Source organism: Anomaloglossus baeobatrachus, chromosome 3 (genome assembly GCF_048569485.1).
Source record: "Anomaloglossus baeobatrachus isolate aAnoBae1 chromosome 3, aAnoBae1.hap1, whole genome shotgun sequence".
Taxonomy (NCBI): domain Eukaryota; kingdom Metazoa; phylum Chordata; class Amphibia; order Anura; family Aromobatidae; genus Anomaloglossus; species Anomaloglossus baeobatrachus.
Window position 1 is genome coordinate 37,231,032 of NC_134355.1, and position 19,519 is coordinate 37,250,550.

Sequence of the window (19,519 nt, forward strand, 5' to 3'; positions counted from 1 at the left end):
TGTGTTGTAGCCATATGTGTTTGTGTATACTGTATGCATATTGTCTACCTATATGTTGTCTGTATATGTATTGTGTAGTGGTGACAGCTTCATTTTATAATGTTTGGTGCATGTGTGTACAGTATGTAGGTGTTACAGTAGCAATAGTTAATCATACTCCTCTTGTATGCATATGTGTGCACTGTATTTGTGTGTTTTATAGTATATTTTAGTGTTGAGCTTATATTTTATACAGTAGTTATCTATATCTTCTTACAGATATATGCACACGTGCTGTAGATAGACATACATTGTATGTGTATGCATATATCTGAAGAATATTTACATGTCATTTAATACCTGTTTTAAGTAATTTATGCAAACTTATTTTTTTTATTATTATAATTTTGTATTTACTTTTAGGCATTTCCCCCAGACAAACTGATAAAATTCTTTCATCTTTATCTTAGGGAAATGGTTTATGTACACAGACATGGTGTAAATGTGAGGACGAACTCTTTTTCTGAAAATAAAACCTTACCTTCATGGTAGGACCGTATGTTTTTTTTCCTTTTTTCTAGTATATATGTTGCCTATTTTATTTTGCCGTGATTTCTTTTCTTTTTTTTTCCATGTTGCATTTCACCATTTCCTTCAGACACTAACACACTGCCTTCATGGGTTAAGTTGGTAAAAGCTCAATCAATTGTATTTTTTTTTTTTTACGTTCCCCCCCCCCAAAAAAAAAAATTGTTTCATTGACCCCCAACACGTCCATTATACAGGCTATTTTTATTCCAAACATCTGTCTTACGTGGGCTGTCGTTCCAGCTCTCCCTTTCAGCTGTCACTGCTCAACCAGGCAGAAATTTTAATATTAAGTTTTGTTGTTGTTGTTTTTTTTGTAAATTTCCGTATTTTTTTTTTATATTTACTTCTAAGTTTTGTTGGTGTTTTGTTTTTTTTTTTAATTTACGTAATTTTTTTAGATTTAATTGTAAGGTATTTTGTTTTTTTTTTGTAAATTTACGTGCATTTTTTATATTTAATTCTAAGTTTTGTTGGTGTTATTTTTTTTTAATTTACGTAATTTTTATATATTTAATTCTAAGTTATTTTTTTTTCTAAATTTACTTAAAAGTTTTTATATTTAAGTGTAAGTTTTGTTGTTTTTTTATTTTAAATTTATATATTTTTTCATATTTAATTTTAAGGATTTTTTTTCCAAAATTTACGCAAATTTTTTATATTTTTTTTTAACATTATAGACAATATTTTGCCATCTCTATCGCTGGCACGCACAGTCAACGTCCTGCAGACATAACAACGCTTACATCTTCATTGTCATCTGCCAGCACAGTCTATACCTGTCTAAAACAACTGGAGCATCATATATTATTCTGCAAAACAGATTGCCCATTACACAGTAAACACACTTCACAGTCTACATTTATATTTTTTTATTGTTTGCATTTTTACTTTATTATTTAAATTGCAAATATGTAAAAAAAAAAATATTTTATATCTAGATTTTTGCCCGGTTGAACTCCATTAGGAACATAAATTTTATTATTTTTTTTTTATTTTTGCATGTGTTTATTTGCATTATGCACCGAGCATGACGATTTGATCATTATTCTGTTTCCTTTTTTTTTCTTTTTTTTTATTGTTGCTCCCGGTTTATTTACAATCAAATACGGTTATCTCGAAGAATAGAATTTGGTGTCTGTTACATGGGAAGGATGCCCAGTTCACAGGCTTACATTGAGTTACTACATTGGGCTTTTATTAAATCGAGAATCATATTTCCCAAATCAAATAAACCTTTAGAATTGGTTTTTGATATTAGGGTTATGGATGTATTTTTGTATTTCTCTTGCTTTTTTTTTATAGCCCTTTTATGGAATTGCTCATTCACTATAGGTAATTTGGAAAATTGATATGATGCATAAAAAATAATCCGTAGCATTTAAAAAAATATATTTTCTGGGAAAAAAAAAGGAATAGGAGCAGTGGCTTCAAAAGTAATGATAAAAAAAAAACATAAAAAAATCATACGCATATTTATCAGCGGAACTAGAACACTATGTTATAATTTACTTGACATCTCACATCTCAGTGGGTCAAAAACATCAGCTGTTGTCGCAGACTGGGGGTCAGGCCGCATATTTAACAGAGTATAGTGATCATCACCAGCACTGTAAACAGGATGAGAAATGGTTATATATGTGACACGTACTAAATATCTATCAAAGAAAAAAACAAAAAAGAACTAATATATGGTCTAAAATTAGAAAAATAAAGATGTGGTCGTAGTCTAGATCATAAACGATGGGATGTTTACAATACAAATATAATATATAAAAAGTACTGAAAAAGAATATAGTAATAGATTAAAAAGTACTAAAAAAGAATATAGTAATAGATTAAAAAGTACTAAAAAAAGTATTTAAAAAGAAAAAGGGAACAATCTATTAAACAACATAAATAGGTAAAAAATAAAAAAAAATTGGGTGTTCGGGCATTCCGACAAGATGAAAAAAAAAATCCTTAAAAATGTGGTAATGGTCTGCATCATAAAGGATGTGATGTTTAGAATAAGAATATAATAATAAATTAAAAATACTGAAATAAAGTATTTAAGCAACATAAATAGATAAAAAAAGAAAAAATTGGGCGTCCGGTCATATCGAGAAGATAAAAAAAACCCCGATCCTTAAGAATGTGGTTGTCGTCTGGATCATAAAGGATGTGATGTTTAAAATAAGAATGTAGTAAAAGATGAAACAATACTAAAATAAAGTATTTAAAGCAGCATAAAAAGAATAAGCAACATAAATAGATAAAAAAGGAAAAATTGGGCGTTCGGACATACCGATAAGATAAAAAAAAATGACCCTTAAGGATGTGGTCGTGGTCTGGATCATAAAGGATGTGATCTTTACAGTAAGAATATAATAAAAGATTAAAACGTACTAAAATAACGTCTTTGAGAAGAAAAAGGAATAATAAATAACATAAATAAATAGATAAAAAATAGAAAAAAAACAAGAAAAATTGGGCGTTCTGTCAATCTGAGAAGATGGAAAAAAAAATCCTTTAAGATGTGGTCGTGGGCTGGATCATAAAGGGTGTGTTGTTGGCCATAAGAATATGATAATAAATGAAAAAGTACAGAAATAGAGTCTTTTAAAGGAATAATAAACAACATAGATGAAAAAAAAAAAAAAAAAAAGAAAAATTGGGCGTTCTGTCAGTCCGAGAAGATAAAATAAAAATCCTTAAAGATGTGGTCGTGGTCTAGAATCGTAAAGGAAGTGATGTTTACAATAATCATATAATATATTAAAGTACTGACATAAAGTCTCTAAAAATAGAAAAATCGAACAATTTAATAAACAGCATAGATAAAAAAATAAAAATTAAAAAAATAAAAATTGGGTGTTCTGTCATTCCCTGAAGTGAAAAAAAAAAAAATCCTGGCTCGTGGTCTGGATCATAAAAGATGTGATGTTTACAATAAGAATATAATAATATATGAAAAATAAATAAAAATAAAGTCTTTAAAAGCAAATAAGGAACAACAGAAATAAATAGATAAAAAAAGAAGAAAAAAAAATCTAGAAAAATTGTCCGTTCTGTCATCCCGGGAAAATAAAAAAAAAAAAAAAAAATACTTTAATCTCTCATACTTTGATATTTGCATCTATCAATATGTTTTGCAATTGTTTTTTTCCTACATTATAAAAAAGGTACCAGTTCAATTACGAATAAGAGAATTGTCTGCACACTAAATAGGCCTGTTATATTTTCCCCTGTCAGCCCTTCAAAAGAGGGTGCCCATCTGTTAGCTGCACTTGTGTTTCCCATGTAATGAAGTGTGAAAATGTAAACTAGACAGGACTCTTTTTTTTTTTTCTTCTTCTATTTTTTTCCCAATCTTCTCCAATTGTCAGTCAAAAAGAAAAGTTTTAGGATTTCTGCATACTGATACATTATTAAAAAAAAAGTAGCTGACCCGCAATGCAAATTCCCATAATGCCTCGTGGCTGGTTAATGTTGCATATATATATATGTATTTTATAAATAATCTACATTATTTGTAAATATGGTAAAATTCCAAACAATTTCTTAAAAAATTACACTAAATTACGTTTCACCAATGTAAATTTTTGAAAAAAAGAAATAAAAAAATAAATAATAATGAAAATGCGTATATAATTGTTTGCTTATTGTCGCATTCTCGATGGTGTAGTAAAGCGTCATAAAAAAAAATAGACATTGCGCTACACACGACCTCAACGAGTAGACAGAAGATATCTTTGATGCATTAATAACCGAAAGAGATCAATATTTTCTCCATTGCCAAAACACATATGCGAATTCGGTTCCCCATTATTTTTAAAATGTCATACAAAAAAAAAATTGAATTTCATGATCTGGGGGGCATATCGCTCCATTTCCAAAATGTATGGTCCAAAATAGGAATAAAAAAAAACACGACTGATGCATCCGTACAATTAAGTAAAAATTATTTATTTTTTTTGTAACAGTCCGAAGCGCGTTAGTTTGCCTTGCATTTATTCATGGATTTTTCGTAATTCTGTTTTTAACTCCATTATAAAGTTGTTAAAGATGACGAGTGACCTTTTTTTTTAACAGTCCGGCCTTGCATTTATTAATGGATTTTTTGGGAGTTGCGTCTTTAACGCCATTATGGACCTTTTTTAAATGGAGTTAATAAAGTGAAGCTTTAATACGTCGGTTCTGGACCCCATCGATTTGCCGCTTGATCATTTTTTTAAAGCCACAGTACCAAAAGACAAAAATTATACTCAAAAAAAAGAATACCAGTGTCCATTGTTCTGTACAAATTGTAAGAAAAAAACCTAAAAAAAATAGGCCTTTTACCAAATGTTATTGTGTAATTAATACAGTTATTTTTTATTATTTTATTTTACTTTTTTTTGGCTCATTTTTGGTTTATGAAAGGTTGTACAGATGAGTAACCATGAACTGTTCGCAACTATATTCTTTATCCAAATTGGAGGTAAGAATTAAAAGAAAACAAACAAAAACCCACAAAAACTACAAAAAAATGACGTAATAGTAGATTATTTTTATAAAGGATTATGCCGAGGTGGTGCCTGCTCACATTAGGGAGCCCAATGCTGGATTACATTAGTACGAATGACACCTGTCTCATCTGTCATACAGACCCCGTGTCACAGATGCCGAAACCAACAATTGACCAAGATGTAGAGGCTGATTTGTTGGTTAAAAGTGGTGCCACAGCTGCATTACCGGATCGGCACTACCGCCTTTGATAGACCAAAAGTTGACCATTCATTCGGCCTAAAAAAGCGAGAAAATTCACAACATACCACAAATGAAAATCTTTTGCAGCAGGCACACAATACATTGCATAGCCAAACAAATTAGAAAAAATTCACTGCATTAACTTTGCTGTCAAGAAGGTCAAAGAGAAGCAGTCGTGCATTTCGAGCTGAAAATGCAATAACCCCTTCAGTACCATAGGTGCGTGCAATGCATAACATTTACTGTAAAACCAATTCATTAGTCTCACGTTGAAAACATTTGTCTTGGGGTCATGCTTAGGGCACGTGACTGCCAATTCTCATTCACCGAGCTGGGGCTCTACCTGAGATTCCTACTTTATTTGCCTAAGCGAAGAGATCCATTAACAGAGGCATTGCAGTTATCAGATTGGGTCACCATTTTTTTTTTCTGTAACGCTAAATGTTTTTGATATGGTCAATTAAAACTTAGTTTTTCTCTTAAATATTTTAGATGTCAATAAGTAGCCAACACACAAGGAATAAAAACTCGATGAAGAAGGTATAAGACAATAGTTGTATAAAACAAAAATAGGAGATTTTCTTCTCAAAAAATATAAAGAACTATTCAAAATTAATTCAAATAATTTTACATTTTTTTTTAAAAAAATGTGTGTGTGTGTATATATATATATATATATATATATATATATATATATATATTTTACTTGTATATATATATATATATATATATTTATTTTTTTTATTGACATGTAAACGTATTAACACAGCCTGTGATCTAGACACCCTTAATGAATCTGATAAATCATGGGATGTTTTCAAAAATTTGGGGCAAATGATGTTTTGGGACTTTTGAATGCTTATATTATTATTATTTTTTAATTATTATTCTTAGAAAGTTGGTCACATGTTCAGAATGATGTGTGGTGGGACTACAAGGGTTTGTAGGGGGACACAGATTTTTCAATCAAGTGTTAATTATTGTACATACTGAAATATCAATTTTAGAATCATTATTATATTTATAATTTTTTTTTTAGAAAGTTGATTACTAGTTCAAAATCCGTGTGCTGGGACCACAGGAGTTTGGAAGGGGACACAATTTTTTTTAATGAAGTTTTAATTATTGTATTTGCTGAAATATCGGTCCTATTATTATTTGCTTTTTTTTTTCCCTTTTTTTAATTTTTAAAGACTGTTGCTAGTACAGATTCCTGTTTGTGGGGGAGGGGGGGCACAGGGGTTAGGAAGGGGACACAAATTTTTAATAAAGTGTATAATTATTGTACATACTGAAATATAAGTATATATATATATATATATATATATATATTTAGCATTTTAAGAATGTTGGTTACCAGTTCAGAATCCTGTGTGCTGGGACCACAGGTGTTTGGAAAGGGACACACATTTTTTAACGAAGTGTTAATTACTGTGCATACTGAAATATCAGTTCTATTATTGTTTTATTATTTATTTTTATTGTTTTTAGAAAGTTGATTGCTAGTTAAGAATCATGTGTACTGGGACCACAGGGGTTTGGAAGGGGACACAAATTTTTTCACGAAAAACAATTGTACATACTGAAATATCAGTTCTGTTTATGTGTGAAGATCTGTTTTTCCGTCAAAAGTTAGATTTGTCCTTTCTTCATCCCGAAACCTTTCACGCCAAACTGATCTCTAGTAGTCATGTGATCTTGTTGCTAAAACAGGATGTTGATGATGCCATATCCTGTTCTTTTCCAAAAATTCACAAATCCATTCCCTCTGTAGTATTAGTTGCCCGAATGTCACTTTAGCAACAACATTGAACTTTGTGTGGCGTTTTTATGCCACCTAAAGACAGAGAAGTGTTTCTCTAGGGGGTTATAGTCATGCTTTTGTTAAAAACACATCACTTTTTAGGTTCTACAATTTTTTTTTTAATGTTTATTTTTGTCCTTGAAACAACTCAATAAAACCTATGCAATATGAAGCTGTAATGTCCATGGACATTCAGATAACCGTGAATATTATTTTTACCATGATTGGTGCAGCTCTTTGAACATTCAAACCTCTTATGAAAAATGGTCAGCACATGACAAAAACAAAATTTATGACTGTTATCATATATATAGAAATGGTACAACCTTGCTGACCTTTCACCCACCCATGACAATAATATACTGTCATGCAGGCCATTCATTAAGTTCCAGGCTACTTGGTATTTTCTCGATGCATGACATAAAAATATATATTATTTATATATTTTTTATTAAGGAGAAAGGATTTTTAGGTAATACCAAAAATGCAAATATCGTCTGGGGTGGAGATGTCTGCCCAAGATTGCATGGACAACAATGTATTCCATACAGAACCTACATCTTCGGAATGTTTAACAGTTCTTTATTTATTATTGAGTGCTAGCCCAAAACATAAATGGGCTTCCTCCATTTTTTATGAGTGCTAGTCCAAAACTTAAATGGCCTTCCTCCATTTTTTTATTGAGTGCTAGTCCAAAGCATAAATGGGCTTCCTCCATTTTTTTATTGAGTGCTAGCCCAAAACATAAATGGGCTTCTTCCGTTTTTTTCATTGAGTGCTAGTCCAACACATAAATGGGCTTTCTCCATTTTTTTATTGAGTGCTAGCCCAAAACATAAATGGGTTTCCTCCATTTTTTATTGAGTGCTAGCCCAAAACATAAATGGGCTTCCTCCATTTTTTTATTGAGTGCTAGCCCAAAACATAAATGGGCTTCTTCCGTTTTTTTCATTGAGTGCTAGTCCAACACATAAATGGGCTTTCTCCATTTTTTTATTGAGTGCTAGCCCAAAACATAAATGGGCTTCCTCCATTTTTTTATTGAGTGCCAGCCCAAAACATAAATGGGCTTCCTCCATTTTTTTATTGAGTGCTAGCCCAAAACATAAATGGGCTTCTTCCGTTTTTTTCATTGAGTGCTAGTCCAACACATAAATGGTCTTTCTCCATTTTTTTATTGAGTGCTAGCCCAAAACATAAATGGGCTTCCTCGATTTTTTATTGAGTGCTAGCCCAAAACATAAATTGCCTTCCTCCGTTTTTTTATTGAGTGCTAGTCCAACACATAAATGGGCTTTCTCCATTTTTTTATTGAGTGCTAGCCCAAAACATAAATGGGCTTCCTCCAGTTTTTTTATTGAGTGCTAGTTGAAACATAAATGGGCTTCCTCCAGTTTTTTTATTGAGTGTTAGTTGAAACATAAATGGGCTTCCTCCATTTTTTTTTTATTGAGTATTAGACGAAAATATAAATAGTCTTCCTCCATTTTTTTTTTTTTTTTTTGATTGGTAGCTCTAAACATAAATAGGCTTCCTCCATTTTTTTTTAAATAAAAAAATAATGTTATGCAAAGATATATCTGAATGGTAATTCTATAAATCAAGAACATTACAGATAATGTCAGCTAACAAGTCACCGTAGGGCTTAGTGCAGAAACCGAAAAGATCAGTGTTATTTAGCAGTTTTGTTCCAGAGAGCGTAGCTGTGAATAAAATGTGAAAACATGTCACTTTCTGTAATCTAACTGGCAATAACAGGGAATCTTTTTAAGATTACGACGTGAGAGAGCGAGAGAGAGAAAAAAAAAAAAAGCACTGAGAAAGAAAATCTTTTTTTTTTTTTTTTTTTACGAACCAGAAGGAAGTCAACCAAATATATTTTTTTCATTTTTCAAAAAATATGTAACAAATTAGTATAACTAGTATATTGTATGTCCATATTTATCAATGCTCATCTAAGAAGATGGATAGGATGACCTGAAAACTACTGTACGCCATATGTTATAGCAAAATATAATGGGGAAAAACAAAAAATAATAATTACATCTGAATCATTAAATTCAAAAATTTTATTTTGGCTTCCTACGTATTAAGTGAAGGAATAAATTTGCTAACTTGTTTCTAACCTATCAATCTACCAATGGATGGAGTGGCTTAATTTTTGTGAAAATTTGATATATAACAATGTGAATTTTTTAAATTTTTCAATAATTTTGTAAAGTTTATTCAACCACCTATTATATTCCAACTTAGGTTGTAATCACATGTATATTTAAAAATGGTTGTCCGTTCCGATTAAGTTCTTTGGCCTAGCGTCACCCAGTGTAGTGCCGACAGCGAGCACTATCAGCAGTTTACATTGCTGATTTCATTCTAAGTATGATTGTGTATAAATATAGTTAGTTAGTTTGGTTTATCTGATAGCCTAGCGCCGAGAAAGAGGAGCCGAACAAACTGTTTTTCAGTAAATTCGCTGTTCATACACCTGATAAGATTGAAAGAGCTTTCGAAATGCTGATATGCTTTGAATAAGAAAAGAATAATCAGTTTTACTGGCACCGTCTTATCGCGAAGGCAGTTAAATGCCAATGCTTTTACATTACCAGAAGTGAATGTTTTAGATGCTGCTGGTCTTTACTTGAAGTTATATTGTAATATCTTTTTTTTTTCCATGGAGGAGAATTATGAATGGTAGGGTAGATTACTTGTCTTGCAACAACAAGCACAATCTACAAAAATATATACTTAAAATAGAAAAAGAAAGGGCTACAAAGTGGCTGCTGATTTTGGGGTTCTCATCAATTTGTTGGGTGCCCATTGCAGTGCCTTGAGATCTGGGAAAAGCTAGTTCACTAGAACTAATATGATTTGGGAGAAAAATACTGGACCCAAAAACATTTTTATAGGTTTTACAATTGTGATTTACAAAATACTTGGAACCCAATTATAAGTGCATATTTATACTTTTGGGTATAAACTTTATGAGTTTCTCTATTAGGCATTTGTCATTGCGGTTATTGAGATACCGTCACAAAATAGCTGAATCATGGTCAACTGTTCATATTTTTTTGTAAAAAACAGCTAAAGTTTTGGTTGTTGTAGTGATGAACGAGCAGTACCATACTCTGGACTCGTAATGAGGAGTCAGACGCTTAAAAGGGCTTGACTCGATCACTGAGTATAATGGAAGCCCATTGGGGACTTGAGCATTCTTCGAGAAGATCTTCCAGAAAAATGCTCAAGTCTCCCATTGACTTCTAATATACTCGGTACATGAGTCAAGCTTGTCCGAGCATCCAACTGCCCGTTACGAGTACCGAGTATAATGGAAATCAATGGGAGACTCAAGCATTTTTCCCGAAGATCTTCCCGAAAAATGCTCAAGTCCCCCATTGACTTCTGTTATACTCGGCAATTGAGACTCTCCTATTCCAGCATCCGACTGGTCGTTACGAGTCCTGAGCACCCAAGCATGGTAGTGCTTGTTCATGACTAGTTACGAGTTATGAGCACCCGAGCATGGTAGTGTTCGCTTATCACTACTTATGAGACCCGAGCATGGTAGTGTTCGCTTATCACTACTTACGAGACCCAAGCATGGTAGTGCTCACTCATCACTAGTTTGTTTTCATCCATCTCCACCTGGAATATACTTGTGTCTGTAAGAGGGAAAAATATATTTTGAGTCATTAATGTCAGATTGGTAATGTATTCTAGAAGGACACCAAAGAACCAAATAGTTAATATTATCAATTGCCGTTTCAAGAGAGCAGTTTAAAGAGAGGGGGAAAAAAGGTTGTCTCCACTCACCAACAGTTTTCTCTCCCCACCACCATCCTTGTCTTCTCTGTTTCCCTGGTTTAATTGAATGGACTTATTATTTTATGTTTTTTTAAGTATCTATGTAATTTATTGGATTTGAAAAATGGATAGAGTTGACTTTTGATGTAGACCGAAAACAAAAAAGATTGAAAATGTCGATGCTTACTGCAAAGTAGCCAAAGAAACCACTTGGTGCATCGTTTTCTACTGCGCTGATGCCTACTTTGCTGCAGTGCAGATTTACCAGCTCAGCTGATTGCATTACGAGGTACCCGTTGTCCATTTCATACCATATGCAGCATTGGCGACTCCATGAATTATTGCAGTACAAGAAGGAAGGTTGTGTGGCCAATTAGAAGTGATATTTACTAGGTTTAGTACAGTTATGGTGTGACTAGTCTTCCGGTATGAGAAGGTAACGAAAATGCTACCTTTATTAATTCATTAACTATTTTGTCCCCCGAGTGGCATGAGGTCTTAAAATTGTAATAACGGACTTTAGACTTTATTGCTCGTTTATTTTTAACTCTTTATTTAGATTTATACATTCAAGAAGGCGACATAGGGATTTTCATTCATTACAGGCACTTTCCCGATATACAGCTAAGTCTCGATACAAGTATTTAATTCCTAAAATTTAATCCGCATGATCTCCATTGTGTTTGATTCGTTTAGACTTGGCTTAACATTGTGATTGCACTGAGATACGTTTAGGTTCACTAGCATATACTTATAATTTACACTCAAGACAGGATGATTAATGTCTTCATTATAGTCGGGAGCAGATCTGGAGGGGTTAACAAATTTTTGAGAGTTTTCTTAACTCATATGGCTGTTTGTATTCCCTTTTCCCTTACTTACTCTTTGTCTTCGTTCCTCTCTGTCGCATTTCTCATTTTTCTTCATTTTATGCTTGGAAGTGGCTGTTGCATTCTGATTTGATAAATGATAGTGTAAAAAGTGTTTTGATTGATTTTGGATTAGTATTGATTGCTCTTGATTAGATCACTGACACCCTGTGATCAATACGATTCGATAAGACACTGTGCTTCTCTTCTATCCCTCACAGCCGGTCAAGGGGGAATACAAGAAAACTGAATGGTCAAGGATGATAAATTGACCAGATGCCTATCTTCAGAAATTCTTTACTTTTAAGTGTATGGATCTTTATAGAATCCAACTTTTTTGTCTGTAACAGTTTGAAATGACAGACCACTTAATAACAGAATGCATGACGTGAGTTGTTTCCATTTGATTGCCTATCCTGCGTTGAAACACAAAATCTTGGCCAAAAACGAGACCAATTCGAGTGAGGTTTTAAGATCATAATTTTAAGTCTTTGATTAATTCGACCTTCATCTAAACCAAATATGACCCCTTTTAAAGATTCCCTCACTCTGCTTAACCTAAAAAGTCAGGTAAAATAGTTTTATCAAGAAGCCATAAACTGGTCCAGTAGATTTCAGGAGATCTAAGAAGACCCAACCTTGACCACTTCTTCATTACGAGATTTCTTTAATAAAATGTTCTTGTGAGATCTCAAATCAAATATTTTCTTAAAGTATGTGTTTCAAAGAGACCTACAAGTGTCCTCAACCTTACTTGAAACCTACCAAAGTTCTAAGACCGAGCTCAAAACGCCATAGTTTTTCCAACGTAGATTTTAACCCAAAATTTCAGACTTCTCGAGTATTCCTTCCTCATTTTACAATTAACCAGTTTGGAATTAAAAGCAGTTAGCTCTGCTTTCCCATTCCACTCCCGATTTGCCCCTTCGCTTATAATGTTTTTTGGTATGCCTAGTTTGGAGATGATTAATCCAACTTTATTAGTACAGCCGGGACAAGTTCTACGTGGTCGTGAATAACATGAATTTGTCCTCTTGACTAAACCTGACCGGTTTAACTCTTTAAAAGCCCGGTATACCGAAGCACAAAACTTGTTTGAGGTAATAATGGCTCTAACGATGTTAAATCAATGCAATGTATATCTGCATGGGCTATATCAACTACCATTATTCTCTACTTTGTGGTTTTTATACTTTTGTTATTTTTTTAATACTTTTTAATGCTTTCGTTCAATGTTTCATCATTTTTACAAAAAATGCTAAATATTTTTTATTTTTTTTTAATTCATATTAGAAATAATAAATTCTGCCTTTCATCAGTGTATTGAGAGCTATTTCAGGGAGTCAGATCCGCTCTTGGGATTTAATACATATATATTATAATTCGCAGTGTGAAGCCAGCACCTGGCAGGGCTCCCCGCCTCTGCGTATAATTCGGAGGTCATTAACCCTCAACTTTGATCATTGACTCTAACAGTCTGTAGGTCGTATGAGATTTTTTTTCAGCTGGAAACAAATTGTGCATCATCTTCTTCAAAAGAAAATAAAAATGGGAAAAACAAGGGGGTTGGATTGTTAAAAAAAAAAGATGCTAGGTGCGAATTCCGCAATGACAAGATTTATGGTGCATTCCTTTCAATAACACCCACTCCATGTCAACCCATTGAAGGGCTCGATTACTTTCTACAGAAGAACCCAAACAAACACCTTCATCTGTTTCTATAGTGCTCTTTATTTTAAATGCCATATAGACCAGAAATACTATTGTACACTACATTGTCGTTATGGATTTTGCACAGTATATGCTGCAGGTGGACTTTGGATTCCAACCTAGCACAATATTAGCTTTCGAAGTTCCAGGTATTACTAGATCACCCCTAAGTTTTATGTTGATGCAAGATATCATGACTCCTACGAGCATTGCGGAAAGATGAAGGCAATATGATTCTGCCGGTTGGGCATTTGTCCCATGGAAAACTACCGGTGACATATCATCATGTCACGGTCCATTGCGACAAATAGCAAACTAAGCTTGGCTTTGGGTACGACACTTCTCTGCTAGCTTGTTTACCAGATAAAGTGCTTTGCTATATATATCTATATATATATATATATATTTTAATATTAATTTTATTATTTTGCTCTACATGATTACCATATTCAAGCACGTGCGGCCACTAGGGGGCACTGAGTGCCGGATAGGATTCGCTAAGAAGGGATCATAGTCCTCCTTCCTCCATTGCTGACCCGGTGTCGGTATATACGTAATATATATATATATATATATATATATATATAGATATGTATATGTGGGTGTGTGGATAGAGATTAGCGGACCTGTGGAGGTTCAGGTCCTGCTGGTCCAGTTGAACTTTATGGACCCGAACTTGACCTGAACTTCATTTGAAGTCACTGATTGGGCAATTCGGGTTTCCGCCCACATGCAGACAGCCCTAGACAGATCATCCAGGGGTGAGTGTTGGGATTTTTCCATTATTTTTTTGGAGGGGGAGGGGTGCACACTACATCAAATTACGATGTTGTTACTCCTAGTGCCAGCCGTGCATACTCTGCAAGTGGCTGTCACTGGGCCGAGCACCAAGCATAGCTGATTACAGTGATTTTACGTGATGGGTTTGCATTTTTAACGTACCCGACCTCCAAACCTGAACTTTGTTTTCTTGGGAATGTCTGAGTTCATAGTGAACACCGAACTGCAGGTTCGCTCATCTCTACTGGTGGATTAATTGAAGTCAACCCCAAGCTTGTGTATATGTTATGCCTTTAATCCCAGTGGCCCCTTGTTCCAGATGTTTCCATCCTTAATTTTTAGTACATTTTTTCAATTGTTGACCTTTAACAGACTGCAACCCCCATCGCAACCACTGGGTAGCCAAATAAAGACACATATAACATAAATATCTCCCAACAGAGAATCGCATAATCATGTTTTATTTTTTTTTACTATGCTCATTATCTCATACCACCACTTTTAGGACATGTCAAGCCAAAGGAAATGAAGGAAAGGACACATTTATATATGCCATCTAATCAGAAAGGGGGAATAAAAGCCAATTCCAATTTTTTTTTCTCTCAAGTCCACGTTCAGTATTTGCTCAGTATTTTATATCCGTATTTGTAAGGCAAAACCAGGAGAGGGTGAAAAACGAAGAAGTGGTGCCCATGTTTCTATTATACTTTCCCTCTGAGTCTTCCACTCCTGGTTTTGGCTACAAATACTGAAGCTGTGAACGTGGACTAATGGGTCAGCCACGCATCTCCTTGCCCATAGGTGTAGCTATGTAGACATTTCGATCAATGCTTATGCCCTGCTTTTAATACCATGGCCAAGGCAGAGTATTCTATCGGCCACTTTCTTCTCCTAAAAGGCAGATGCCCCAATCTTTGTCGCTTTTCTTGTGTTAGTAGAAACTATTAAGTTTCTTGACCTAAAAATGCATTTTAATGTGGCAGTTGGGGAAGATAAATCTTTCTGTCTATGGCCACAATAACTCAGAAGACCATCAAATTAGTAGTCAAAAGCCACGTTCACACGTTCAGTATTTGGTCAGTTTTTTACATCAGTATTTGTAAACCAAAACCAGGAGTGGGACAATCTGAGGAAAAGTATAATAGAAACACGGGCACCACTATTTTTTGCCCACTCCTGGTTTGAGCTTACAAATACGTATGTAAAATACTGACCAATACTGAACGTGGCCTTAAGGGCACTTTACACGCTGCGATCTCGCTAGCGAGCGTACCCGCCCCCGTCGGTTGTGCGACAATGGCAAATCGCTGTCCGTGGCGCACAACATCGCTTCCCCCCGTCACACGGACTTACCTTCCCTGCAACGTCGCTCTGGCTGGCGAACCACCGCCTTTCTAAGGGGGCGGTTCGTGCGGCGTCACAGCAACGTCACACAGCAGCCATCCAATAGAAGCGGAGGGGCGGAAATGAGCGGGACATAACATCCCGCCCACCTCCTTCCTTCCGCATTTCCGGTGGACGCAGGTAAGGAGATGATCGTCGTTCCTGTGGTGTCACACATAGCGATGTGTGACGCTGCAGGAACGATGAACAACATCGTACCTGCAGCAGCAACGATATTTTGAAAAGGACCGACGTGTCAACGATCAACGATTTTGGACGTTTTTGTGATCGTTGATCGTCGCTCCTTGCTGTCACACGCTGCGATGTCGCTAACGGCGCCGGATGTGCGTCACTAACGACGTGACCTCGACGATATATCGTTAACGATGTCGCAGCGTGTAAAGCACCCTTTACATCAAGTGAAAAGTTGCAAATAATCTGCGGAGGGTTTAATTGTATCTCTACCGGGAGCTGAGCTGCAGCTCTCTGTATCCCCGAGACATCATCCGGTGCTGCAAGAGTCAGACAGTGAGTTGGCAGCAGGTGTGAACTACATAAAACAGGATTAAGAGAGTAGCAGAGTGTACACTAAAAACAGAAACAACACGCCCCGCTCACCCCATCTTCAAAGACACAGGAGTCAGAAGTCAGTGCCGCTCCTGCACACCCTGTTTACTAAACAGCGCACAGTCCTCTGTGCAAACTGATCGGTGCAGCTGCAATTACTTAACCCTTCACTAATAGGGTTAAAATTAAAATCCATTCATCGAGGGAGGAAGAAAGCGTCTTCCCAATAAGGGTAGAAAATGTTATTTTTATATAGATTTAAGGCCTCATTCAGACGTCAATTTTTCAGTTTGCATCTTGTGTTTTTCACATTCGCGTTCTATCAGTGTTTTTCATGTTCGCGTTCTATCAATGTTTGTGTTCCATTCCTGTTTTTCAGTTATACGTTCTATCCCTGTTCTAAAGTTTGCGTTCTATCCTTGTTTTTCACCTTTGTGTTCTATCCGATTTCTACAGTTTCGTGTTCTATCCATGTTTTGCAGGTTTGCGTTCTATCCATGTTTTGCAGGTTTGCGTTCTATCCATGTTTTGCAGGTTTGCGTTCTCTCCATGTTTTTTTACGCTCGTGTTCTATCCGTGTTCTACAGTTTTTTGTTCTATCCAAGTTTTTCAGTTTCGCTTTCTATCCGTGTTTTTCATATTTGCATTGTATTCATGTTTTTCATGGCTGGAACACGTACTCGTTATAGTTTTTGCGGCTGTTCTGTATGTTTTTGTGGACCAAGTGGTTCATAAAATAAAAATTAAGTGTTTACAGAGTATAATGGAAGACCAAAGACTTCTGTTGGATTTCCAGGAAAAAAGCATGTGTTCCCCAATGACTTCCAATACACTTGGGTAATTGGGTCCGAGAGTCTGACTGTTCATTATGAGTACCAGGCACCCGAGCATGGTAGTGCCCGCTCATCACTAGATACGTACATACGAGTATCGAGCACCCGGTCATGGTAGTGCCCGCTCACCACTTGTTACGAGTACTAAGCACCCGAGCATGGTAGTGCCCGCTCATCACTAGTTACGAGTACTGAGCACCCGAGCATGGTAGTGCTCATTCATCACTAGTTACCAGTATCGAGCACCTGAGCATGGTAGTGCCCACTCATCAATAGTTACGTGTACCGAGCACCTGAGCATGGTACTGCTCGCTCATCACTAGTTACGAGTATCGAGCACCCGAGCATGGTAGTGCCCGCTCATCACTAGTTACGAGTACCGAGCACCCGAGCATGGTAGTGCTCACTCATCACTATTTACGACTACTGACCACCTGAGCATGGTAGTGCTCGCTCATCACTAGTTATGAGTACCGAGCACCCGAGCATGGTAGTGCTCACTTATCACTAGTTTTGAGCACCCGAGCATGGTAGTGCTCACTCATCATTAGTTACGAGTATCAAGAACCCGAGCATGGTAGTGCTTGCTCATCACTAGTTACGAGTATCAAGAACCCGAGCATGGTAGTGCCCGCTCATCACTAGTTACGAGTACTGAACACCCGAGCATGGTAGTACCCGCTCATCACTAGTTACGAGTACTGAGCAACGAAGCATGGTAGTGCTCACTCATCACTAGTTACGAGTACCGAGCACCCGAGCATGGTAGTGCCCGCTCATCACTAGTTACGAGTACCGAGCACCCGAGCTTGGTAGTGCCCGCTTATCACTAGTTACAAGTACCGAGCACCCGAGCATGGTAGTGCCCGCTCATCACTAGTTACGAGTACCGAGCACCCGAGCATGGTAGTGCTCACTCATCACTAGTTACGAGTACCGAGCACCCGAGCTTGGTAGTGTCCGCTTATCACTAGTTACAAGTACCGAGCACCCGAGCATGGTAGTGCTCACTCATCAGTAGTTACGAGTACCGAGCACCCGAGCATGGTAGTGCACACTCATCACTAATCATTACCTTCTAAATAGTATTCAGTGTCTAATATTAGAGGGGCTGGGAGAAGTCGGGAAGTAACATACAATTCATGACGAGGTGTCAAGACTGGCTGACTTATGGTGGGCATTATTTTAATACATTTGTGGGCCATTTTCGTACACTCCTAAATGCAATCATTTCACAAAAACATTTATGAATTCTTCCGATTAAGTCATGTATTTTTATTGAGTTCTCAATAGAATTATTCAGCAGTAATATACGATACTGAATTTCGCCCAGGTTGCCTATTGATCGGTGTCATCATTTTGCGCAGTCTGATTCTTTATCACCTCTTGTGCGTTTTTGCTCTTGTCCTTTACGTCTACGGTACGATTATAAAAACACTTCTTAAAGATACTTATTTTTGGGTTCATAGGAAAAATATCAATTTTGCTTATGCGTTTAGTCACCAGGAGCGATTGATCTGATATTTTTAGTAAGTAGCGTAGGTTAACCCCTTGATGCAGCAGGTGTGTAGGAGGTGCCCACAGTGGGTGTAGCTGCCAGTGATGGTACGTGAGTGATGCCATCTTGGCTAACCGGGTCACAAGCGCATCTGTCACTGGAATAGCTAAATAAAGACTCAATCAGAGCCCTAAACATAGTAACACATTTTAAAAGCCGCCAAGACAATTTGTACCATCGAGTCGGAATGTTTTTGTTTCTTCGGTTCAAATGGAACTTTGCGATTTCTCCACAATCATCTTTATTTCAAAAATATAACTTATGTAGAAAAAAACAAGATGTCTTTTGTTTGCTCTTTATGGTGGAATTTGTTTTGTTTCTTCACAACCATACACCATATCTTGATAGTTCCGGAAAGTTTTTGCTTTTTTTAATTCCTTAAAGTGGAAATTTTTGTTTTTCTTAAAACTGTCTACTCCGACTATATATCTTGCCGTGTGGATGTGATGCGTACATATATACTGTATCCATTGTGTACGTGTACACTGTGGGGGCAAGTAAGGTTTTGGAAGTTGAGTTTGTTTTTTTGTTGTTTTTTTTTTTAACCCTTTCATATGTAAAATGTTCAGATTAGTGAGCAGCCAATGGGGGTTAATCTTGTTTATCATGGCAAAGGGAGGACAAGAGAGCACAGAATGAATCTTCTCTTTCTTAGTTTTCAGAGTGTGCAGATCAAATATTGGAGAATATAGGAAAATATAATAAAGAGCATTTCGTTGGATTCCTAATTTTAATACAAGATGACTTCCAGGGATTTTCCTAACTTGTCTCAACCATGGATGAAGTAAGACTTTTTTTTTCCTATTCATTTACACGACAGTGCACACACGCTGCACATCGATCACAGAGATGCATATGTGTATATACATGATTATCATGGCATTTTGGCATTTTTATATTTTTAAAGAGATACTGT

The 19,519-nt window shown here is 35.8% G+C and overlaps 1 protein-coding gene across 9 annotated transcripts in view; it reads left to right on the forward strand.

The window, feature by feature from the left end:
- ESRRG (estrogen related receptor gamma) overlaps positions 1-19,519 on the forward strand; it is a 1,119,561-nt gene that overhangs the window by 791,649 nt on the left and 308,393 nt on the right. For 4 of the 9 annotated variants that reach the window (XM_075339124.1, XM_075339125.1, XM_075339126.1 and 1 more), the window contains one exon: positions 19,259-19,387. The exons of 3 other annotated variants lie outside the window; for them this stretch is intronic. In XM_075339124.1, coding sequence (XP_075195239.1) covers positions 19,344-19,387 — 44 coding nt within the window. In that variant the 5' untranslated portion in view covers positions 19,259-19,343. Of the gene's footprint in view, positions 1-449; positions 528-19,258; positions 19,388-19,519 lie in introns of those variants that run through there. 2 more of the 9 variants (XM_075339127.1, XM_075339122.1) reach the window with 2 other exon arrangements.